The sequence below is a fragment of the Zootoca vivipara genome, chromosome 9 (assembly GCF_963506605.1).
Source record: "Zootoca vivipara chromosome 9, rZooViv1.1, whole genome shotgun sequence".
Lineage (NCBI taxonomy): Eukaryota > Metazoa > Chordata > Lepidosauria > Squamata > Lacertidae > Zootoca > Zootoca vivipara.
Genome location: NC_083284.1, coordinates 61,178,059 through 61,204,298, shown reverse-complemented (window position 1 = coordinate 61,204,298; position 26,240 = coordinate 61,178,059). Strand labels below are relative to the sequence as shown.

Sequence of the window (26,240 nt, the reverse complement as noted above, 5' to 3'; positions counted from 1 at the left end):
TAACATGCCCACCATGTAAAATGCTGTGTAGTTTAATTTAAGCTGTTTAATTTAAAGGTGTCTTCACCGTATTCTGTTCAGCGCCTGCTGAAAACAATTCTTGTAAGCCTACCCAGATGCTTAGAAAGTTGAGGTGAATTTTAATTAGTTTTTTGGTATTTTAACATTTTGCATGTTTCAAAGTATTGGAATTTCCCTCCCTTGATTTTCTTGTTTTATCTTTTTGTGAACCACTTTGAGGTTTGTTTTTTAATCAAGCGGTGCATAGATTTTATGGAACAGAAATAGATAAAATACCATATACCATATATAATACTGTGCATTTTTTTAAAAAAAACCCACACCAAACTGCTTTACAGTGTCTGTCTCAAAGTAGTTCAGAGCTTGGTGACTTTCTCCTGGTCTCTTAATGAGGTTCCTGGTCAGCTGGCCTCTGTTCCTCACAACAGTTCATGACTCAAAATTTCATCAACCACACCACAATGAGTTCCTGAAGGAGGAAGAGTCCATAATATACATGTTAACAACATGTTTCAGAATACAGTGGTGCCTCGCAAGACGAATTTAATTCGTTCTGCGAGTCAATTCGTTTTGTGAAAAATTAGTCTTGCGAATCATGGTTTCCCATAGGAATGCATTGAAATTTCTTTTTTTTTGCCCATAGGAACGCATTAATTTAATTTCAATGCATTCTTATGGGAAACCGCGATTCACAAGATGAATTTTTCGCAAAACGAATTCATCTTGTGAGTCACCATCAGATCACAAGACGCATTCGTCTTGCAAAAAAATTGTCTTGTAGGGCATTCGTCTTGCGAGGTACCACTGTATTCGGGATCTGAAGTAGAGTGACTCGGGGAAACCTCCACATGCACCTTTGAGGAGCTGTCCGTAGACTACACAATCCAAGTCTAGCTTAACTCAGTATAAGGACATCTCATATATTCACATGAACCCCAGGCAATAGCATATGTTCCAGTTCATATAAATAACAGAGATGTGCAGCTGGGCCCCCTTTGGATATGTTCAACCACATTGTAAGTATTTGCCTGTTCCACACTGCCTTTATTTGAATCCAGATGTTGTCCTATATTTGATCCGTGGTGTTGTGTGGGATCGTTTCATAGCGTTGAATCTTAAGTTTTAAATTGCTTTCATGATTTTAATTGTGAACAGCCTTAAGAGGGCCAAGGCCTTGAAAGGCAATATAAAAATAACTACGTAAATAAATGAACAAAAGTATAATGCTGCTTCCAGCAATTAACAGGGGAGCCAACTTGGACCCCAGGTTATGGGTGCCCAGTGTGTGTGACCTCATGACGTCATGCGCACACCCCCCCCCAGAACATAACTTCCGATGGCACCGGAAGTCAGGTTCCAAGGTCTTGTGAGTTGCATCGCGGGCCCTGCGGTTTGGGTGCTGAGCACCCACAACAAAAATTTTCTGGGGGCTCAGGCCCCTATAGTTGGTGCCCCTGGCAATTAGTAAGTTGTAGCTTATTATGTGCTAAGCATTATTATTTTTATATTCACACAGATTAAAGAGGCCGAGGCCAGAGCTGCCCTTGAAGAGGAAAAACGAAGACAACAGGTACCCACCTTCTTAGACTTCTGTTAAAACTCTAGGACACTAATCCTACATGTAGTTTGGGCTGCTTAAATTTCAGTGAAGGCAACTGAATGCAGAATGATAAGCTCACAAAATTCTAGTTACAAGTACTATTGTACCATGCATATAAAGTTTTAATATGCAGTATTTTAAGACACAGTTGAGAAAAGATGACCCCCCCCCCCTTCTACCACATTTATTTTTATAACTTTCTACTTTCCTCCTATCCAGGCTGAGCTGGAGGCTTTTGAGAACAGGCTTAAAGGTCGTCGGAAGAACAAGAGAAAAAAGGACGAGGTTGAAGTTGAACTATCTGCATGGCAAAAATATAAGAACATGATTGTGTTGCCAGTATGTGGAGCTGCTGTGGTAATGCTTGCGTGGTTCATAGCCTACAATGACTAAACTATTCCATTTCAAAACACCTCAATATGATTATAGAAAGTTAACTGCTAAGATGTTGCGATATAAATTAGGATTTAATGTTCAGTTGTACAGGTAGCGACTGATTGGCACGTCAGCGGGGCCCATGTAAAGCCGCCCCACCCTGTTCCATCCCTTTTTATGATGTTTTGGGGTCAGTTCAGGATTGGCACGATACGGTTGTGCACATATCAGGTGCACCTGATATGGTTGCTGCCTGTAGCTCGTTATAATTTTCCTGTTCATTTAAAGAAAGCTAGAACCAACCCCAGATCCTATACTTCACTCCCAAATCAATTTAAAATACTGAGGTGACTCGACTGAAAGTTCTACAATATTGTTGGTTGAACCATGCTAGGCAATTGTGCCAGATTATATTTTTAAAGTCTAATTTGAGAACACCGAGTACCATTCTTGTCAACATCCAGTTGTTTTGTTCCACGCGTGCACCAGATGAGCACTTGGTTTGTGTAGTCATTTTTAACCCCTTGGCAGGTGGAAGCAGGAAATGGATGGTTTGATTCTGTCACAGATGACCATGCCTACTCTCTGTTGGAGGATGCTTAAAACTCTGATCCCGTAAGATGTAGTTCCTATAGCACACATGCACACTACAGCGCGGTCTTGCATGAAAAAGCACCCTTGTTTGGTTCAGATCATATGCAAGGATTGGGTTGTGAATCATGCTGTTATCTGAATAGAAGACAATGTTTTAATGTTTTCATCTTCGCTGTATCAATGTGGGTCTTCAAAATAAACCATAAAACCGTTCTTGATGTTGAGCAGTTCTAGTCATACTTTGTCAAATGTATCTTTTAAAATACAATACGGGTGTTCTGTACCTCCAAGATACATTTTTGTTGAATAACATATTTCTAAAGGGAAGTGTCAGATTTTTCTCCAGGACCTCTTGCAAAACTGGTCATGTGCAAGTTGTCGATTTTATTAATGTTTTATTTCAAGGTCTATTTTTTGCTAGTAAAAAGAAAAGAGTATTTAAGGATATTGCTCTCCCTCTGAAATGTAGCTTTCTCGAAGAAAATTTACATCAAATAAATTCGTAGCTGTGTTTGCTGTGTGTAAAGTGGCATTCACAATTTAGAAAACAGTGTATGTACATGTGGCAAGTTAATTATTTCAGGTGTGCAGATATGTAGAAGAAGATGAAATGTTGTCTTAAGCAGATGCTCTCAGAGCTGGAATTTAAATATCAAATCAAGTAGCAAATGTCCTAGCTAACCTGTTCAATGTTTCTGTTTACAAATTGACACCCTTGCTTTCAATCCTTCAAAGTGAACAATAAACTTTACTCCTGAACTACTTTTGTATTTAATTATATAGTGACTATTGTCACATCAAATGAGGGAGTGCAAGTTCTTCTGACTTGCTTGCTAGTTCTTAAAATGCTAAATAAATATTACTGATTATTAATTTCCTATCTAAATTTGGTCTTTGTAAGAATTTCCTAAATTCTTGGGCAAACATCCCAGGTGAAGTCTGGTAGGAATGCCTTTTGGATACCTTCAAACAATCTGAAATTGATATTTTTGCATATTTCCAGCAGTGGGTCTTATCCACTTATGACTATTATGCATAGGATAAAAATATATTCACTGTTCAGGGATATTTTTATCAGAAGTATGCTGGCAAATTCTAAAACATTCTTTGGAAAGGAAAACCACAAAATATTGTAACTTTGGACTTGTTATATTTACTAAAGAGTACAGTTATTTTTGTTTTTCCATTGCTTTAAGAAAGTAACTTGAATAAATCCATCCTGCAATTGTACATTTTTAGAATTCTAACTTGGTCAGCAGCTCACTTCCTAGCCACATGAATAATTGATACTAATATCACTTTAGGTTGTCAGATTTCACTTTTAGGATATGTTAGCATGAGTCATTTATTTTTGTACTGTTGCAACAAAAAAGAGAAAATCCGTCTGTCAATGTAGATAAATAGTGTGAAAACTGATACCTGTTTGAGTCTTACTATGTATTATGTGTGTTAATAAATCAGCATTCTCTTGGTTTGAATGTTGATGAGATTTGTTAGCTTCTCAACACAAATAACTGGAAAGCTAAAAGGTTTTCGCTACTTCAGCACTTGTATTAAAACATTTGTCTTTATGTGTAAATGTACCTTCATTTGAAAGAGAGTTGCTCCTTTAATGTTTTGTATGTTCAACTGAGTGGAAGATGAGAAAAGCACGCAGAATTTAAGTGTGGGGTAAGGCCTTCAGAATCACTTCCCATTTCTTGATATAAATGAGAGGAGGGGAGCATAGCTCAATTAGCAGAGCTATATACTTTGCACTCAGGACATACCAGGTTTGGTCTCTGGCATCACCAGTTGGAAAAATCCCAGTTTGCACAGGATATGAAAGACCACTTCCTGAGATTTTGGAGAACCATTTCCTGTCAGACAAATCTGGCATGGTATGTGGCAGATTTCGATGTTATGGCTACCACCAGGTCTTCCGCACCATGAAATAACATATTTTTGAACTGGGCATTCAGTTCAATATAGCATCTAGAAAATCTCAGCCTTCATCTCTTGATAACGTTTCTAAACTATATGACTATAAACATCAGAGCTGAAAGTGTGTGAAAAGTGCTGGTGAAATCATAGGAATTGTAGAGTTGGAAGGGACTGCGAGGGCCACCTAGTCCAACCCACAGCAACGCAGGAATCTTTTGCCCCATGTAGGGCTGGAATCCACAACCCGGAGATTAAGAGTCTCATGCTCTACCGACTGAGCTATGCTGGCTTGGGGCAATGGTGGTGAGTTGACTGGATAGTGCTCATTTAGATGGAGTTTCCTTTTATAGCAGTAGCTCTTTTGCTTCTCAAGGCCAGCAGAATAAATTATACAAAATGAAGTAAATATAAATGTGTTCATAATTTTTATAATTTTACACATCTCAGAATTCCGTTTTTCTAAATTTAGGAATTCCCTGCGTTAGAGATGGATAAGCAGAAGCTAAGAAAATCAGTGGTCTTGCAGGTATCGTATTGTGTGTTTGCCAGTTGTATGTTTCACATACCTAAATAATAAAAGATAGGCCTGTGATGAGTTTTCAAGAAAGTGGGGGAGGGGGGTAGTGATTCACAACACAGTAAACATGACCAATAGTCTAAACTGGAAAAAGAGATCAGTCCAAATATTCCACATTAGTCCTAAATCCAATTTGGCTACCCCTATACTTCCTTGTGACATCACTTTTTATTCAGAAACACTTAGAACTAAAGCTTGAATCATTTAGGCTTATCTAGATTCTTCAGTGTTTCATTCAGTAAACATGCAAATTTGCAGATTTTCCAGATGACTTTGCCTATATTCACACTTTATTTATTTACTGGACTTAGTAGTCACTTTTGTTTACATAATGTAAAGGGTGACTTGCAGTATAATACAGAAATGAAAATTAATATAAAGCTAAAACAAAGTAAAAGCTAAACACACACACGTATATAAGAACCCATTGAAAGAGGCTGCAGTGTATAAACTTTCCAAGTTAAAGGTGAAAAGCCTGGCTGAAAAGAAACATTTTCTCTGGCACCTGAAAATAGCCATTCCGTAAGCAGGAAGCCACCATTGAAAAGTTGTATTCCTGTGTTGCTACCTCTGGATAGAGTTTGGAGAGGGCACACAGAATGCAGGATCTGGATTGGTTCATGTGGGGACAGGTGGTCCATGAGGTATCAGGGCCCTGAGATGCCTAACACTTTATAAATAAAAACCAGCCCTTTGAATTGAGACTGGAAACTGATTGGTAGGCAATACAGTCTTGCCAGAATTGGTTTTCTATGCTTAGACCGTCTTGCCCTGTCCTCAGTCTGTCAAATCCTGCACCACCTGCAGTTTCTGAACCATCTTCAAAGTTGGCCCTGTGTACAACACATGACAACAGAGGTTAGGCTGCCCCTGTCCAGATGAGTGTGCAGATTAGCCACCAGGTAAAGTGGATGCAGGGCTCTTGCATCATGGAAGCCACTTGAGCCTCAGGTGACTAAAGGTTCCAGCATTACACCCAAACTGCACACTTGCTACTACAGAGGGAGTATAATCCCATTCAGAGCGGGGCACTTCCTATGCATCCAGTCTAGGGAACCACCCACTTACAGTGCCTCAGTCTTGTCTGGATTGAGCTTCAGTTTATTGGCTCTCATAAAGTCCACTATAGAGGAAAGACATTGTTTCAGCACTTCCACTCATGGCCACACCTGCAGATGTAAAGGAGAAGGAACAGCTGTGGGTCGTCAGCATATTGCTGATAACATACTCCAAAACTCCAGCTGACACCACTTAGCAGTTTCATGTAGATGTTGTATATTGGTTATATATGCTTCAGCATTTTAACTTGACTCTCTTGTCCCAGCCAGAAGTTCAGATCTCCTCTTCAGCTAATGAACCTTTTGCAATAGTAAGTATTTGAAATGTGATTGTTGAAATCAGTATTTGAAATCTGGTTGTTGTTTACTGATGCATTGTTCTCTCCCAATTGTGAACTCAGTGGTCAAGTATCTACTAGTTTAGGAACAGAACAGGGCCACCCAAAAACAAAGTAGTAGTTTGCACATTGTTGGAGTGTGCTAGAAGATATGCAAAAGTATATGACTTTGCAAACTAACAGAAAAACTCAAAAGGAGGCTGACAAGAAGCTGTGAGCTTCCAGGGTCTCTGGCAGGAGTGAGGAACCCACTGGCTGGAAGTTGTAGTTCAACAATGTCAGAAGGCTAAAGGCTCCCCACACTTTAGAAGAGTCATCTAGTCTAACCCTCTGCAATGTAGGAATCTCAGCTAAAGCATCCATGTTGTCGTCTGCAAATTTCATGAACATTCCTTGAATTCCTTCGTCCAAATCGTTTTATAAAGATGTAGGACAACAACAACAGGCCCAGGACAGAACCCTGTGGCACGCCACTTATCTCTTTCTTTTCCAGGATGATGAGGAACAGGACCAGTCAGAGGCAGCAACATATTGCAACATAGATTTGGCAGGCCCCAATCTATTTCTGTGCTGCCTCCTCAAAATAGGCTTGAGGCAGCTTTAAGAAAAATAGTCAAAACAACATCTTGGTATAATATATTGCCATGGCAGTTCTTGCCTCATTTACAAACATGCATTATAAAAGGCTCAGTTGTACAGTGGTACCTCTAGTTACGGACTTAATTAGTTCCGGAGGTTCATTCTTAACCTGAAACTGTTCTGAACGAGAGGCGTGCTTTCACTAATGGGACCTCTTGCTGCTGCCGTTCTGCTGGCACACAATTTCCGTTCTCATTCTGGGGCGAAGTTCTCAACTCGAGGTAACTCTTCCAGGTTAGCGGAGTTTGTAACCTGAAGCGTTTGTAACTTGAGGCGTTTGTAACTCGAGGTACCACTGTATTTTGGAATGGCAAAGCATTGTAGTTTGGCCAGACAGTTGAAAGCTGGAGTACATAACAATTAGAAAATTGTGAGGGGTGGCACCAATAATCCCAGGTACAAAAGAGGCAGCATAGTCCAAGAAGAGGAAGAATGTTTAATCCAAGACCTACGGGGTATTAGTGCTTATGGACCTGGTTATTTGTTTTGACTGTGAATTATCTGCCTTTTGATAGACTCCTAGAATACTGAATTATGGCATATTGTTTTTTAGTGGTTTTATATTTTGTGCCCCATCCTAAGGTCACTTGTTGATGAAAAGTGGGCTAAAATATTTCAGATAAATGTGACTTACTCTAAAATGGGGCTGGGGAATCCAAAGGTACAGTTAAATAGAAATACTTTCCATTGGCAGAATTAAGCTTAAATTATAACGGTTCTGTTAGAATTCCATGCCACTTGTTTAAATAAAGAGAAAGACCTAAAACACAATCTTCAGTTTTGCTTTTTTGCTTTCTTCCTGAAGATGTAGGTGGTGGACTTTAAATGTACAGTATTTGGATTTGTATGCAGTAAACTTTGAAGGTTTTAGCCTCTTTTAGAGAGTAGTGTCTCTATGAAGGGAATTCCAGATAGTTGGCTTCCACAAGGGAGGAGTGCATCATAAGGCAACCTGGGAAAGGCTTTTCCAGCTGATCTTAATAGAAGATCAGCTGTTCCTATGGGGGACATGTTTAAATACAGTGGGCTTGGGATGTAAAGGTGAAAAACACCTTGAATGGCCTGCCAATGCCAACATAGTGAAGTGATGACTGGGTGGGTTTTTTTAAAAAAAACTTCCCATTTAGGGAGAGTTGGGCTTGGCAATGTCACAAGGCTACACAAATTCCAAGACACTTTGTGGTTTTAATTGGTGACTTCGGTACTAGAAAATGTTATTCCCCTCCCCAGTATGCTTTAAAATTTTATTGGTTAATGTTCCTACCAAAAAATTAAAAAAAAATGTGATTACAACATAATTTATTAATACACATGGTTTGTTATTGGAGGATGGATGGCGGCTAACGGATTGAGGTTGAATTCTGACAAGACAGAAGTACTGTTTGTGGGGGACAGGAGGCGGGCAGGTGTGGAGGATTCCCTGGTCCTGAATGGGGTAACTGTGCCCCTGAAGGACCAGGTGTGCAGCCTGGGAGTCATTTTGGACCCCCAGCTGTCCATGGAGGCACAGGTCAATTCTGTGTCCAGGGTGGCTGTCTACCAGCTCCATCTGGTACACAGGCTGAGACCCTACCTGCCCGCGGACTGTCTCGCCAGAGTGGTGCATGCTCTGGTTATCTCCCGCTTGGACTACTGCAATGCGCTCTACGTGGGGCTACCTTTGAAGGTGACCCAGAAACTGCAATTAATCCAGAATGTGGGAGGTAGACTAGTGACTGGGAGTGGCCGCCGGGACCACATAACACCGGTCCTGAGAGATCTACACTGGCTCCCAGTACGTTTCTGAGCACAATTCAAAGTGTTGGTGCTGACCTTTAAAGCCCTAAACGGCCTGTATACCTGAAGGAGCGTCTCCACCCCCATCATTCAGCCCGGACACTGAGATCCAGCACTGAGGGCCTTCTGGCGGTTCCCTCATTGCGAGAGGTGAGGTTGCAGGGAACCAGACAGAGGGCCTTCTCGGTAGTGGCACCCGCCCTGTGGAACGCTCTCCCAGCAGATGTCAAGACAATAAGCAATTATTTTACTTTTAGAAGACAACTGAAGGCAGCCCTGTTTAGGGAGTTTTTAATGTTTGATGCTGTACTGTTTTTAATATTCAGTTGGAAGCCGCCCAGAGTGGTGGGGTATAAATAATAAATTATTATTATTATTATTATTATTATTATTATTATTATTATTATTGGTTATCTGGAGCCAGAAATACAATTGCATTCTACCTGTAAAGTAGCTGTGTTGGTTCGGTTCCAATTCAATGAGCCATGAATATCTTTTAAATGTGGGTGCTTCTGAAAAATAAATAAAATGGTACATTAATAAGCCATCCTGTGTTTTACAGCTGGTATTGCAGGAGTAGAATGTCAGAATATTGTATTATCCCACTACAACCGTAGGAGGCATTATTTACTTGGGAGCATGGGAATGTCCTGGCTTTGGGGGCATGCAAAGAAGTTATCACTGTAATGCCAGAAGTGATGTGCAGTATGAGTACTGAGTCAGTAACACTACTACAGTATCTACTGTGACCATGGCATTCTTCCTGTACTTTCTGTTATCTCCCTCTCCTATGACTCATTCATTGTAGGTAAGCGGAGCATGTAGACAGTGACTATAGGATTTTCATTTGACTCCTCCAAGGCAAACTGTGTGCTTCTAGGTACAGCACCTATATTGACTGGTGTGTATGTGTCTTTATTTGTTTGGGCTAGCTGCTGCTTTGGTGTTGGTTCATATCCATAGCTAACTACATTTCAAGTGTTATAATTCCAAAGAGCATACAGTGGTACCTCGACTTACGAACAGCTCGACAACCGAATTTTTCGACTTATGAATGGGGGTAATGGCCGCGCGCTTACGAATGCCTCGGCATCCGAAAACAAACCGCAGCGGTTTTAGATAGGGATTTTTCGACTTACGAATTTTTAGATAGGGTTGCTTCGACTTACGAATTTTTCCGTTTTCAATGCATTCCTATGGGAAATCGGGTTTCCAATGGCGTTTTTCGACTAACGAATTTTTCGACTTATGAAGGTGCCTTCGGAACGTATTAAATTCGTAAGTCGAGGCACCACTGTACTCATAATCTAAAAACAGTTGTTTTAGAAACTTTTTTTTTTCATGGTTTGAAGGCCATGTTTGGATCCTTGACAGGTTGCATGTGCCCTGCAGACTAGGTGTTTCCCAACCCTGAGAACCAATATGGTAGTTGTGAACTCTCAAGCCCTTGCTTTCTACAGCCATGTAACTTACTGTATGCCAAATTATCTAGGGCTTACATGCTGGTTAGGATTATAAAATGGTCAACACTGCTCCATATGGAGTTTATAGAAGAGCAAAGTGAACAAGATGGATAATCCAGAAGTCATCTCAGATTACTAAAGTGCTTCCTCCTGTTAAGCGTTATCCTGTACAATTGTGGTTCTTGACATTTTTTCAACAGTTCTGACAGGGAAGAAAAATGATGCAGAGAATAAAGTCAGAAACTATGTTAATAAATGACATTTTCCCCATGAGCATTTTCAAAGTCAATATTTATCCTTCTCTTAAGGAGTCTCCAAAGGACACAAAGAATCGTTCAAGATTAATGTGGCTGATTTTCCCTGTGGAACTATATTGTAATGGGACAGATCCTTATTCTCCATGTCATATTGAAGCCTACCACTGTACCTTTTAAAATTTGGGGTAGGAGTTGGGTCACTACAGTAAGATATCCCATTCATGAGTGTATGTTCTCTAGGAGGCGTGAAGAAACAGGCATGCCACTTCAGATTTTAATACGATAGCACAGTTGCAATCAGGGGTACCAACTTAAATAAAATAGGGGGTGGAGTAAGCCCCGCCCTGCATAATTGGATCACATGATGTGGTGCACGGACACAATTTGAATGGCAATGCCCTACAACTTTGGGGGCCTCTGCCCAGTGGTGGAGGAATCCTCTCCAGCCCCCGGGGCGGGACGCCGAGGGGCAGGGCGGACCACCCGGTGACGCACACACGTCTGTTCGGACTGCGCACACGTGGTGACCATATGGGATGCCGCACGTGCGCACTTGGCGCCCATACTGACTGCGCACGCCCCCGGCCGCTCTACAGCTGGGGGAGGGAGGGGCCATCTTGTCACACACACCCGTGGGACCTGGGGCAGCCCGCCCCCCTCACTTCGTACCCCCCTACCTCCACCCCCTCAAATGTTTTATGGGGGGGGTAAATACCCCTTGGCCCCTAGGAGTTGGCTCCTATGGTTACAATGTTCAAATTTTCACTCTTAAGATTCACTCTTAAAATTTTCACTCTTAAATTTTCACTCAAGATTACATTGCAATACAGGCAACCCACAATTTTCACAGGGGTTACGTTCCAAGGCATCGCATGTTTAAGTGAAATCATGTAAATTTGAAACTCCATTGAAAAAGCCTGCAAACACTCCATTCCGCCTCTTTTTGTGACATTTCTGGGTCACTTCTGGGTTCGGTGTGATGCACACGTGCACAGTTGCGCACATAAAAGGTTGAAACAGTTGTCGTATGTGCCTTTGGCCTGCATACCTTCTGTATTATTGTCACTCTGTGTAGCTAGTTCATAGTGATGCTTCTGAAAAGTCATCTCACTTGCAAGAGGGTGCTAGTCGTGAGAGATTTGGACTGATACTTCTGCCTGCCTAGCCAGCATTTCATTGGTACTTGCTGCCTAATTCTGTAGACAAAAGGCAAAACATTCCCAAAGCATAGGGAGCTACATAAGGTCTTTCACATATACACAAATAACCCAAGCACTAAGATCTTCCACTGGGACGCAGTACCACCACCATTGTCATAGGCTAAGAAGGCAGCAACGAACAAGTCTTATTCATCTGTGGCACTGTGGTTGCATAACTTTATCCTGAATGAGACTCACCTAGTGCCCACTGCACTATATTTTAAGACACTGGCATTTATTTTTGCTTCAGTTGCCGTTTCAATTTGTACTGTTCATTATTTGTTTGTGACTTTTAAGTGGCCTATTTTGTTTTGTTTTGAAGTGTGCCAATATAACTGTGGCCTAAATATTATGAAGGGTGGCATACAAATACCTTAAACAAATGCATACTCATGCTAAACTTTGGATTTAATTTGTGGTACGTCTGTCAAATAGGTTGTCAGTCACTGTTTTAATCCCATTTGAACTAAGTTAGTATTATGTGCAGGCACTAACTCCTACCAGTAAGTATCTTAGACCTATTCCATACAGCAACCCCAATAGCAAAGAATTTACTGTGGGGAAGAAAGCTGTGTGGTCCAAAATGTGCTCCCAGCTCTTGCAAAAGTGTGTCACAGTTACAGGTAGGTAGCCTTGTTGGTCTGAGCAAGAAAAGGTGTGGATTTTATGCGATTGTTAGGAACCTACTGAGAACTTTAAAAGCGACAACCAAAAACCACGAACAGTCCTGTGAACAGGCCTCACTTTGTAGTTCATCTCCTTATGGTCCGTGAGGTCTATCCACTACAGTACCTGCGTTCAGAGTATTTTTCTCTGCTGCAGCTAAAATCGGAGCCAACAGCATTCCACCACCGGAGCTGGCTTTTAGAAAGAAAGAAAACTTTTGTTGAAAGAGATTTATATAAGCCTCGCCACGTCCAACTCGTACTAAGTACAACTTAATACTGTTTCATAAGGAGAAGGGGGTGCTGCTGGGCAGGAGGGTATTGAGGAAAGAGTCGTCTCTTTCCGCAGGGTCGCCGGTGGACGAAGGAGTAGCCTGCCTAGCTATCGACAGGAGCGAAACTCCTGCTTTCCTGGCGTCGGTGCTTCGAGGTTCAACTTGGCGACTGAAGACGACCAAGGCAGCAGGTACGCGGCAAAGGTGCGAGGGACAGAGGTAGCGAGAGCCACGTCGCCTTTAAGGCTGACATGTGACAGTCTCCTGCTCTCCTTTCGCGGGGTCTCTTTTGGGGTGCGGGTGGGTACGCGTCCTGAAGACGAGGTGGCTTCGAGTTCTCCATCTCCGCACGCCCTTTCTCATCCGTTCCGCCCTTGGCACAGGTTCCCCGGGCTCTCCTCTTCCTCCGAAGCTGGCTGCCTTGTCGAAAGAGAAGGAGCGGGCGGGGGCGATGGGTGGCTTTCTCCTGGAGTTGATTCTGATCATCATGGGGAGGGGTTGGGTGTGGATTTCTTAACGGACAAAATGCCGAGCCACCCCCACTCGGAAGGAGCTTGCCTGCCTGCCTACCTACCTACCGTGGGGGCACTCCGCAGCCGTGACGGTGTGCTTTGCAGCCAAGGCGCCGAGAGACCCATAGCCAAGGAAGGTGGCGAAGGAGCCGGAGCATGTTGGCGCTGCAGCCGCTCCCTCCGGAAGAAGAGCGCTACCGGCAGGTCCTTGGCAATCAGCGGGTAAGACGAACGCGGCTCCAGCCTCCAGCGGCGCCCTTTGGCCACTTGGCGCAGCCCGAGCCTAATGCTGTAGATAGAGACAGGCAGCCGGGGAAGGAAAACCCTTCTAGAAAAATGCTAGGATGGCAGCCTCGCGCGCTCTGCTGAAGCGCGTACGCTGCAGCTGATGGAAAAGCTCTTCCGGTAGATCCGAGCCTGAAGCTACTACCACTAATTTGTGTCTTTCTCTTTTTAAACATCGCGGGTAGTTTCTCGCACCTTTGAAGCCGCTTTGACCCCAGGTAGGGTCAACACGTAACGGTGGATTTCCTCCACTCTTTCTTAATTATGCCCAGAGTGGAGTTTTTAATCGGGTGTGGGGATTGTAGATTATGGAAGCGGGACTTGTTCCAGATTAAATAAAGATGACCTTTTGCGCTTTCACACGGTCCAATTGAAGCGCGCGCTTAAAGATTAAAGTGTGAATGCAACGTTGACTGCGTGTACTACGAACTCTCACAAAGATTGGACGCAGCTCCCTGCAAAGTGGACGCTCGCAGGAAGCCGGAGTTTGCCGCCCGGTAATGTTTGGAATAGGCCCGTGAGAGGAGGAGGTAGAAAGCGATTTTCCATGGGAGTCATTTGCCTAGAAACGCGCTTCCTCTGTTGTTCTAACCAATCCCAATCTCTAATTTGAAGCGAGAGGTTACCGTGCCACTTGCTGGAGACATTATTTATCTTGACTCTAGGAATAAACGCCAAACTCTTGCAAACTAAACAAATATTAATCGGTCGCCTAACCGGGGAAGTGGTTTCGCTGCGTCGTCTTGTACTTATCCCTAGTTCGTGCGTCTGCCTGGCCATTTAAACACACTCAAGCACACGGGTGGGGGCCTTTGGGGCGCGTTTAAGCGTACAGGAATGACACGGGGCAGTGTGTAGCCGGCTAGAAGCCGCGATTGGTTCCAGACTCCCTCCGTCCTTTCGCTTCTTGTGGGGAGGCAAGTGGCCGCGCGTCTTCTGGTGGCGCTGAAACCAGCAAGCCACCAGGAGGTCCAGTTATTAGCCAAAGCAGGTCGCTGTTGGAAAGCTGCGGTCCCTAGGTACGTCTGTCCTGCTACAGCAGTTGCAAGCATGGATAGCCTGGTCTGGGAAAAGCGCGGGGGGAAATGCGAAACAAACTGATTTTTACTGTGTCACGGTGAAGTCTCTGGACAAAGTAGCGCTTGCAACAGGTTTGCGCGTTGCGCCCTGGGTTGAGCGGGAGCTGCTGGGACTGCCTTGGGAAAGCAGAACGGGTTTTAAGGAGAATTTTGTTTACTAGTTTGCAGGTTGTAGACAGGAGCCGTGGTGTCTGGACTCTTCCTTTCTTCAGTGGGACAAAGAGATCAGAACAAAACTGATCTGTCACCTGAGTTAGTTTTTGCTCGTTCTCCCTCTCCAATTCACTTAATTCTTCGGGAGGACTGATCCGCTGAGATACTTGGCTTTTCTTTTGTAGCGTTGTATTTCCAAAACCAGCCTTTTCTCTCCAAAAACCTTCACCCGCAGTGAGCGTGGCTCCAGGGTTTAACAAAGCACAGAAAAAGGGGTTATCGTGTTCCCTATTTCCGTAGCGCCTTCAGAATACAAAGTGATTTATGTAAGTCTTATGTCAGTCCGCTTTTTCTTCTCTCTTTCCAATAGAGAGTCAGCAACAAGAGTAATTCCTAATTTCCTAAGAGGTGAACAGTTGCACGTAGCAAAACAAACTAAAGCGGAAAATGGGTGAGTTTGTTAGTGCTTGTTTTCACCCAGCCGCTTATGTCCAATTAAGTTGGCAACAGATACCGGTAGTTCCCGATCAATACCTTAAACATCATAGGTTGGAAAGGACCTGCAAATCACCACCTGATTTTGACATTTAACTGCTTCCAATCACAGAACACTCTAACAGCAATGCTTAAAAACATTCCTGAACCACAAAGGACCTTAAAGAAATATGGTACAATGCAGGCTTCTTCAGAAGCAAGTTCCACCAAGTTTGGTGAGGTTTGCACTTAAGTAAGGGAGAAAAACCTATTCAGTTACAGGAGTAAGTTCCACTGAGTGTAACTGCATTTTCTTTTGAGGAGACAAGTATAAGCTTGCACAGAAAGTATGCTCAGACCACATATAAACTGCCACTTTCCTGCATTTGACTGAAGTTTTAGGTCCTCATACAAACAAGTGGTTTCTTCAGATACCCAAATAATGCTTGGATCCACAACTCTTCAAACAATGGTCCAACCAACTTCAGTGACAAATGAATCTTCATCAAATCTAAATAGTGTTATGAGTTTGTGGGTGCCAGACTCCTATGATCCTAGCAAGTGTTAAAAGCTAATCAACCCAGGCTAGCTTCCTGATGAGATAATCGCCTGGGTGATCCAGCCATTGAGAGAACAGAGGAAAGGGGGCTCTGTGCCAGATGGCAATTGGGTGGGGGCCCTTCTTCAACTTTTAGTTAGAAGGACAAAGCCTGAGTTGGAGGGTAGAGTTTGCTGTGATATATGACCTGGAAGAAAAAGCTGCAGGCTGGAAAGGCAGAGAGAATATCGGCTGATTTCTGCTTGAATCCAAGGTTGCAGCTGTGGGAGGACCAAGACCCTTTTGGTGTTAATGTTGTCAACCCCTCCATCATTGGCTCAGGTTGTATATATGTGTAAATGAACTGTAAAATACAGAGACCACAGTCACTGCTGTGCCTCATTCACAAAAGGAAACACCAACCCTGAGTGCCTGGAACCCTGGAATCTCTCACTAACTGCTCAGAGATTGGGGTGGTGTGCAACGATACTTTTGGTCCGTCTGAGGTCCACTGCATAGCACGCATAACAGATTCAGACGCTATAATGTTTATGGTAGCAGCAGCAGTACTTGTATAACTGATTTCCCCCATGAATATATGTTAATAATTAGGGGTAAGAGGAGATAAAGGGATACCTTCTTATTTGCATCCCATATCTATGTGACTTCCCAATATAGAGGAGCTGCCAACATATTATTTTACTTGCTTCTTTCTACAAAAGTTTCAAAGTGGTGTACAAGAATACAGACTATACAAATGTAAATGATAGAAATGTAGCATTTAAAATTAGCAATAACAAGTTAATTAGGCACTAATAATAATTAATAAATGAAATTATCCTCTCCACGTACAGCACAAGATTGATCACCCAAAAATCCTGCTTAAATGAACATAAAAACCACAACAGTATTAATACTCAAATGCCTACAGTTTGGTTTTAAGCACTTCATTGGGCACTTCCCTGGGGACAGCATTCAACAAATGAGGGGGCTGCCACCCCAAAACTGTTTTCTCTTTGCTACTCTCTAAACTTCTCTGGGGAGAGGCTGTAGAGTTCTTGGTGGTTCATAAAGTTTTGTAGGTTAAAAACAACACTTTGAATTGGACAATGTGAGTCTTAAAGCTTCATGCACCAAAATAACTTTGGAACAAAGAAGTCATTGGTACCTTTGCTTCATTCTCTATGTGGAATCTTTTCTGTGACTGAATGAAGCTTTCCTATCTTGTTTATTTTAAAAGTATCGTTTTCTCCTGTAATGGAACCATTCAAATTGATAGCACTCTTTCTTGCAGGAGTATCTTATGAATGACTGAACCAAATTAAATTTCCCAGAACTGAAACGTATGCGATCACTCCAATTTGATAAAACCATGTTCTGGAATTTTGCCAGGTCTGGTGTTTTTTTCCAGTCCATCTGTTGAGGGAAGTCTGAACTACAGTTGATAAAAAGTAAATTCAAGAGTTATTTGTGCAAGATGTTGATTTTTAGCCCTGCAGTTTATGTCTTTAAACATCACCTCAATCCATTCCCAGTTTTAAATAATAAATATTTTCCTTTCTGGATCAGAATACTTCTGCAATCTACCCCAGAGGCCATTATAGTTTTTATGGGAAATAAGTAGCCAGTCCTCATTGGAGCTGCCCACACTCTTTTTATCCCAAAGAGGAAACACATTCCTCCACACTTGGCCTGGCAATTCAAGCAGTGAATAACAACCTTTTATTCTTTCTTATGCTTCCATAACAGTTTGCAACTGTACATTGTTTATTCACTTGGCAGTAAGGAAGTCTTTTATCACTTAGAAGGTGTCGGCAAACAGCATATGGAGGGCTGTCCTTGAGCTGGAGTAGTTTCACTGAATGTTGTGGAATTATTTCAAAGTCTGAGTATTAAAGCCAAAATAATATTAATAATCACCTGCCCTGGGATCTGCAGTCAACTTGAAAGCATTTAGATGACAATGTAGTGATTAGTAGAAGCCAGCATAGATTTGCTAAGAATAAATATTGTCAGGCTAATCTTACCTGTTTTTAAAAATTGGGTTACTAATTTAGTAATTTTGGAATGTTGTGGATGTATTTTCTTTTTATTTCAGCAAATATTTGGCAGTGTTCCCTATTCTATTCTGGATAACCAAACTAGTTAAATGTGATATAGAATTGGTTGGAAAACCAAATTCAATAGCGATCATCAGTGGTTCCTCATCAAACTGGAGGAAGATTTCTAGTGGGGTGCTGCAGTTCTCTGTCCTGGACTTTGTGCTGAACAGCCTTTTAATAAATATTTAGATGAAGTGGTGGTGGAAAGGTGATACTTATAATACAGTGGTACATTGGTTTAAGTACACAATTGGTTCCGGAAGTCTGTACTTAACCTGAAGCGTACTTAACCTGAAGCGAACTTTCCCATTGAAAGTAACGGAAAGTGGATTAATCCGTTCCAGATGGTCCGCAGAGTACTTAAACTGAAGCGTACTTAACCTGAAGCGAACTTTCCCATTGAAAGTAATGGAAAGTGGATTAATCCATTCCAGACGGGTCCGCGGAGTACTCAACCTGAAGTGTACTTAACCCGAAGTATGAGTGTAATTGGTTCTGGAAGTCCGTACTTAACCTGAAGCGTACTTAAGCTGAAGGAACTTTCCCATTGAAAGTAATGGAAAGTGGATTAATCCGTTCCAGATGGGTCCGCGGAGTAAAAGTACTCAAACCGAAGTGTACTTAAACCGAGGTATGACTGTACTTGACACAAAACTGGGAGATATAGTGAGCACCTTAAAAGATGAGAATAAAATTCTAAATGGCCTTGATGGGTCAAATATAACAGAATGAAATTCAACAGAGATAAATGCAAAAATCTGCATTCAATTCATATAATATAATCAAAATCAAATGTATATGATGGGGAATGACTGGTTTAGCTGTAGTGCATATGAAAAAGATATGGGCTTGTATTCAATCATAAGCTGTCCACAAGCTAACAGTGTGATGTGGCTGCAAAAAAAGACTTATGCCTATTTAGTCTTCTTTAATAGAAGTTTCCACGCACAGGAAGTAGTAGTTCCACTTTATCCTGCACTAGTCATAACTCAGCTGACGTACTGTGTCGAGTTCTGGGCATCACAATTTAAGGATATAAATAAACTGGAAAGGGTTCAGAGGAGGGCAGTGAAGATGGTCAGCAAAATAAGTCCTCTAAGGGAAGGCTTAAGGATCTGTAGATGTTTAGCATAGAAGAAGGCAAGACTGAGGGCCGCAGTCTGGGCTAAACGGCCTACAAGAAGACCCTCTACTCCAACTCCAATTCTATGGTCACACAGATTTAGGTATAGATTCAGGGATTGATCCTACTGAGTCCCAATATCTCACTTCCTCCCCACACAGATATCCATACAAATTCTTGCCGCAGCCTGTCCCAGAGGGCAGGACTAGATCTAACTGACTTGAGTAACATGGGCAGGTAGATTGTGTGGTTGGACATTAGGGAAATACCCTAATGAGCAGCAATGAGACCAGATAACAGGGGGAGTGATGAGTTCTCCTTCCCAGGAGGTTCTTTAAGCCGAGGCTGGACAGCCATCTGTTTGGGAAACTCTAACTCTGGATTTCCTGCATTGAGCAGGTGGTTGGGCTAGACCAGGCATCCCCAAACTTTGGCCCTCCAGATGTTTTGGACTACAATTCCCAGCTTCCCTGACCACTGGTCCTGTTAGCTAGGGATCATGGGAGTTGTAGGCCAAAACATCTGGAGGGCCGCAGTTTGGGGATGCCTGGGTTAGACGTCCTACAAGAAGACCCTCTACTCCAACTCCAATTCTATGGTCACACGGATTTAGGTATAGATACAGGGATTGATCCTACTGAGTCCCAATATCTCACTTCCTCCCCACACAGATGTCCAGAGTAGATTTTATAATAAGTGCATCACCATGCTGGAGGGTGGGCGGGCGGGCGAACAGCACCTGTTGGATTTGTGTCCATTATGCATCTTATAAATGGCACAGAGCTGGGGGTGCGGGCTGAACCTCAGACGTTTTTGCTCATCCCAAGTAAATAGGTTATTATTTTTAAAAGCCACTGGTTTCCTCTCCTACCACAGTTAACCACAACAAAAAGCCTCCAAGTATCTGATATTGGGGGTGGGGTGGGGGAAGTTTACCTGTCAGAAAAAAGGGGATGCCTGCTTGACAAGTTTGCCAGGTTCTCTGTGATTGAAGTAGGATGTACATAAATCTCACAGGTGTGAAAAATTTTCCCCTAAGCATTCGTCTCAGTTATTGGGTGGAAGGGGGCACATTAATCCGAATCGCAAAATCTAGAGTAGCAGCTGCGTTAGACTGCAAATTTACAACGAAAGCTTGCAGCGCCTTAAAAGGCAGCCAAACCCATGGAGGTTTTATTATTATGCTATAATAAATCGTTGATTTTTTTTTAAAAAAAGCATCTGCTGCTGTTTCCTGCAGAATTGGCAAACGCACCCCCAGACCCTGCTACGCAAAAAGCTTATTTGGGCCGAGGGGGAAAGTTTAGCATTGCTTCCGAGGGGTCGAACCAGCACACGGAGGAGAGAAGTCTTGTTATTCAAGCCCATGTTTAAATTGTTACCTCAGCAAAAGCGCGGCAACGGGAACAGGAGGCGGGGGGCTGCAGTCGGAAGACGAGAAGGGGATTCCCTCAGAGATGTCGGCTGAAAGAGAGACCTGACCTGTCGGTGTCATATTTCCCCCCCCCCCCTCTTCCCTGAGGGGGAAGAAGCGCACAGCAGCCGGCCGGGGCAACCCCGCCGCTATAAATAGCGGGAGCGAAGCTGAGATGTCAGATTCCCGGGGCCTCAGCGCTTCCCCCGCGAAATGGAAAGTCTGAGGTTAAAAAAAAGATTAAAAAATGTCGCCGTAAAAATAGAGCGCCCGGGGACGCCGGCCGGCGCCGCTGAGGGAAGAAGCCTCGCTCCAGTCATGGCCCTCGTGAATCCCGAAAGAAGCCCTATTTCCCTGCCAAAGCCTGCCGTCGAGTTTTGCTTCACGTGAGGACATAAGAGCCTGCATTGGCCCTGCTTCGTGGCCAGGGGGCATCCAGGGAGGGTAGCCATTGAACAACTGCGAGATACGAAACTTTCCACATAACTTTTTTGTTTATTTTTAAAGCTTCGTATGCTTCATTTCTGTCAAAGCCTGACTCTGACGAAGTGTGCATGCAGACGAAAGCTCATACCAAAATAAAAACTTAGTTGGTCTTTAAGGTGCTACTGAATGAATTTTTTAATCCTGTAAGGTTGTTATATTAACCCGCCCCCCCCCCCCGCCAGTGAAACTCCTTTCAGGATCCTTTCAGGATCACCACCACATGGCTTGTAATCTAATGGATTCCATGAGCCACGAGGTCACCAAGTGCCTACCCAGCTGCCCTGTTGTCTGGTAGGTGAAACAGGGTGGCCAGACCAATTTTTTAAAAAATAAAAAATATTGCTTTATGGTAGTTTACTGTTACCTCCTCGTTTTTCTGCGTTTGCAAAATCCAAAAGGAAACATCTACAAAAGTAAATGTAACTCAGCAAATAGGTTTTTACTCTTCTATTTTCTTTTCTTTTTTATGCAACACATTTTTAGGAATCCCGCCATGCACACTTTTTTTTAATGGGAAGTGCCTTTTGTTCAGGTTTTGTGTGTCTTCTCTTTTCATATTTGCCTCGATATAAAGTTTCAGTTTAGAACAGAAATAAAGGCATGTAAGCAAGACTAAACTGAAGAAGGGCTATGCCCAAAATAGATGTGGTGAAATGTTTAGAGGATGTTCATGTTATTGGGGAGATTTCACATAAGCTTTGTATAAATAATAAACTTACTAAAATGTAATTTCTCAACAATCAGCTGAGAAACACGGTCAGAAACGCTTGCATATTTTCATAACCTTAGAAAGGAATAAATTATGTTATTGAGAACAATCTCATGTTCAATCATTTAGCATCAATGCCTAACAAACTGTAGAGTACTGTATCTGTAAATTATTGTTGATTTGAGACTAAAGACATCATACAAAATTTGAAAAATTTCCCCTCCTCTCCCCGCAACTCTGATTTAAGGGTAATGTTAAACTAGACCCAGTTGAGAGTTATTTCTAGACATTCAAGTATGTTGAATTTCTATGAACCCGTGCAACTGACTAGAAACAGAAATTCTTGTTAACTGTTTTAACTTGTATTAGGACAGCTTCAGATACAAATATTTTAACTAATATGTTATTGTCTGAACCTTGTTAAGCTTTTTGATACTATGGCAAAACATACATTTAAAAATGTGCATGTATCATCAATATTCAGCTAATATTCCCAAGTACGTGGGTATCTCAGTTCCTGCAGTATGGGACACAACAATAATAATCTGTGGTCATAAATGTTTTTGTCCTAAAATAGGTACCACTGTAATTAAGCAGCTTCCATTTCTTTTCCTCCTTGTTAACAATAATGACTGCTTTTGGAGAAAATCAGGATTCATTATAGAAATTTTAATTCTCCGTTATAGGTCGAGTCGTGTAATGGGATTCCCCTTCAAATGTTTGTTGGGATGGTACCAAAAGGGAACTGCACACCAAAGATATTTTCTCTTCCTGGAATCACTGATGTGTAATTCCCTTATTGGCATTATTCCAACTACATACTTGTACAGGAATTCCATGCTGCCAGGAATGAGAAAACATATGCGAACGGGTTCTAATTTAGGCTTAAAGTAGACTGTTCCACCCTCTGGAGAATTGAAGGCATAAGAAGATTCAGTTATTCTGCTCCAGTGAATTTATTTCTTTTGCTCCCGCCCCCTACAGAAATTGAAGTTGAGTATTACCCTGTTTCTCATATTTTAAGACATACCCATAAAATAAGCCATAGCAGGATTTTTAAGCATTCAAGGAATATAAGCCATACCCCGAAAATAAGACATAGTGATAGGTGCAGCAGCAATGCCAGCCGTGGCAGGAGGAGGGGAAAAAATAAGACATCCCTTGAAAATAAGCCATAGTGTGTGTTTTTTGAGGAAAAAATATAAGACGTGTCTTATAATATGAGAAACACGGTAGGTCTTACAGAATGAGAACCCTTTCAAAGACTTGTCAGATACCTACATACCAGATAACCAAATTTACTGTGGGGACCCAGTACCCCAATCAAAAATCATCCTTCACACATTAACAGTATTTAATATTTTCGTGATTTAGCAAACTTAATTGGAACAGTTGTCACTCTCCCTCGAACCCAAATGATAGTAGCCACAGCACTGGGGTGGGTGAAGTCCAGCATCCTGATGGGGATGCAAATTGCTTCCTCCCTAGTCATCAGATCGATCATTTGGAGAGGGGACCACAACTCCTCTACTCAGAGGGTTGTGTTCGTACCTTTGTGTATCTTGTGTGTATGTGTGAGTAGGAGGGTGGGGGTGGCCACAACTACTTGCTGCTGGCATGTAGCTATTGAAGGGTTAGCCAATAGTCCTCTAGACAAAAAAAGTTAGCTACCTTATGACATGCCTTATTTGAACATACTTACCTGCTTAATTTCTCCATGTTATGCAAGTGTTGCCAGGTTACAATCCATAAACTAATGCCATACGTTTTGTCTCTGCCCCCCCTTTTGTGTTGTGTTTTTTCGATCGTAAGCCTATGGGCACGGACTGTTATGTTTTTAATCACAGAACTGTAGAGCTGGAAGGTATCCCAACGGTCATCATCAAGTCAACCCCCTGCAATGCAGGCACCACAACTAAATAAACCCTGACAGATAGCCATCCAACCTCTGCTTAAAAACCTCCAGTGGAGTTTGGCACCTTTTGAAGTAGTCCGTTCCACTGTTGAACAGCTTTTACTATCAGAAAGTTCTTCCTAATGTTTAGTCAGAATCTCCTTTATTATAATTTGAGATCATTTGTTTAGTTCCTACCCTCTGGAGCAAGAGAAAACAAGCTTGCTCCATCTTCCATGTCACGGCCCTTTATATATTTGTTGTTATCATGTTACCTCTCAGACTCCTCATTGCCCACCTCCAGTCCACAGGTGTCTCACCTGTTCTCCAAGAATTCTGAAAGCTTATAGACGAGTTCTGACACTACTGTACACCCGCAAGTTCTTTTAACATCCTTGGATGCAGTTCGTCAGGCCCTGTATTTGAATCCATTTAAAGTAGCGAGGTGATCCATTACCACCTCTCTTTTTTATATACCTTGGGCTGCAGCTCCCTCCCTGCATCTATTATCACCAGGTTGGGCATTGCTTTCCTTTTGTGTAAAGCTTGGAGGTAAAGTAGATGTGGAGCAGTTCTCCTCTCTGTCGCCCAATAGCATTTCTCCATCTTCTCCACGCACAGGATCTACTACTTGCCTGTTCTTTCTCTTGTTTCGAAGATGGCCAAAGAAAGCTTTTAAATTATTTTAATCAAATTATATACAAGGAAAACAATCAGATGGCCTTTCCTAATGTGGAAGCAGTCTTGCGGCTATTTCTTAGCTTTATGGTCACTAACTGCTTGGGAGAGGAGTTTTTCAAGACTAAATGAAGGGCCACAATGTCTCAAGAGAGGTTATTCGCACTGAGCATTCTGTACATTGAAAGTGACAAACTTAGACAAAAAATTTTTAATGACGTTTTGGATGATTTTGCTATAAGGAAGGCTAGGGGAAAACATTTTTAGTCTTACTGTATTTGATGGTTGTAGTTTACTTCTTAATATGTATTTTAAAACTGTTTAATGACAACATAAAGTAGATTCTAAAAGTGCCACTGTCAGCTAATCATGATCATAATATTTACATTTCCCAGGCAATATAATTTGTAAACTCAAGTTTTTTTTAAAAAAGAATAACATTACAACTTCATTTCCCTAAAAATTAATGCTTATTCCACAAAAGGTTTACAAAGTTCCATTACTGCAGAAGTTTTTCAGTATTAATTTTAAAATTTATGCATTTTAAAAAATCACCATGGTATTTAACAATAACATCTTATGTCTTTTAGAAGAGAAATTGTGAATTGCAGAATTTTAAATACCCGTCTTCATCCTTGGCCTCACTAAATTTTGTTTATAACATTCTTCCATTTTCTTCCAGTCCTGAGGGTGAGGGATTGGGAGGGGCCTCCCAAATGGAGTAGCCTCTCTTCATTTAAATCCGGGCCTGCAAAACGCCTAATAGAATGCTCCACCTAGCCCATGTTTCCCAGTGGCTTTTCAATTCTGTAGCTGTTTAATTGCTGTGACCGTTTCATCAACGAAGATTGCTCTGTTAAAAAAATCCACTTTTTTCTGGACTTAAGGGCTCTCTTGTAAGCTATGTCTGTCTGGAGAGTCGTATGTATATAAGCATTCATAGGGGGCTGCAAAGCCTGAACTTAATTGAGCAGATCCTATCAGCTCTTGGTTGTGGGCAGATCTTATCAGCACTATTTTATTTGTAGTAAGGACATTTTGCTCCTCTAGTTAACAACAGTTGTCCTTGTTTCCAAACTTGAAGCAACTTCTATTTTGGTATGTCAATGATTTAATCAGTCTATTCTTGTATGTATATTTGTGGTTATTGTCTTACTGCCTCTCTTGGTTGGGCCAAATTCCTCAGGGCCTCAGGCAGTTGCATTCAGGGAGAGTGCTCTGTGCAGTGGGGCTATGGTTTGCACTTGTTGGTTTACAGCAGGCTGGGGAACCTGATCAGAAAGTCTGTTTTCTTGCATTTCTCTTCACATTCAGGGACTTTGGATAAATGAATCTTTTTAATAGGAGTTCTGGTCTTGCTGGTCCTCCAGCTTCATCTGAAGTATAGCAGCTTTCCAAGATGGGACTGGTTTTGCAGCCCCAAGTCCAGCACTTCACTAGCTGTCACAGATGTGTCTGCTGCCTTCCTTGATATATCTTTTATGGAGGCCTCCAGTGGTTTTAGAGCCTACTCCAATCTTTAAGCAAATCATGTGCAAACTTTTTAATTTGCTTAGCTAGTTCACCTGTCACTTCACTGAACTGGAGACTAGATGATAATCTCAGTGTTTTGCACCAGGACTGCCAGTTGCTAATCACTGCCCATTAATTCTCTTAATCTCAGCAGTTTATAAAAGGTTAAATGTTTACACATCTGCTTATATTTTTTAAAATGAAATATTTGAAATGAATGGAATTATTAATAACAGATGTAAAGATAACAATAGCAGTATGTGAAAACCAGCTTGTCATATAGAATTTCCTCAGCTATTTTCAACTGTACAAAGACATATTTCTTGTATAATTTATCAACATGGTACTAGTTACAGTCTCATAACAAACATAACATGTTGTTTATAAATGAAGACTTACTTATTGAAATGATGATTTAGGAAACAGCAACATTTTGGGACAGTTCATTTCTGTGATTTTTGCAGATGCCAAAAGTGAAAATAAACTTCATCCCTTTTAGAAATATCTGCCATTTTCTGTGC

The 26,240-nt window shown here is 42.0% G+C and overlaps 2 protein-coding genes across 3 annotated transcripts in view; both read left to right on the top strand.

Annotated features, from left to right (window-relative positions):
• NFXL1 (nuclear transcription factor, X-box binding like 1) overlaps positions 1 to 8,622 on the top strand; it is a 65,624-nt gene extending 57,002 nt beyond the window's left edge. Inside the window, exons 21-23 of one of the 2 annotated variants that reach the window (XR_009558174.1) lie at positions 1,538 to 1,591; positions 1,841 to 5,039; positions 6,415 to 8,620. Coding sequence is in view for 1 of the 2 variants with exons in the window: in XM_035111970.2 (XP_034967861.2) it covers positions 1,538 to 1,591; positions 1,841 to 2,014 (228 nt within the window). In the remaining variant the exon portion in view is untranslated. Of the gene's footprint in view, positions 1 to 1,537; positions 1,592 to 1,840 lie in introns of both variants that reach the window. The other variant, XM_035111970.2, reaches the window with a different exon arrangement.
• Positions 8,623 to 13,018: 4,396 nt separating this feature from the next.
• Positions 13,019 to 26,240, top strand: part of CORIN (corin, serine peptidase) — a 130,433-nt gene continuing 117,211 nt past the window's right edge. Inside the window, 1 exon segment of the mRNA XM_035112248.2 lies at positions 13,019 to 13,494. Coding sequence (XP_034968139.2) covers positions 13,429 to 13,494 — 66 coding nt within the window. The 5' untranslated portion in view covers positions 13,019 to 13,428.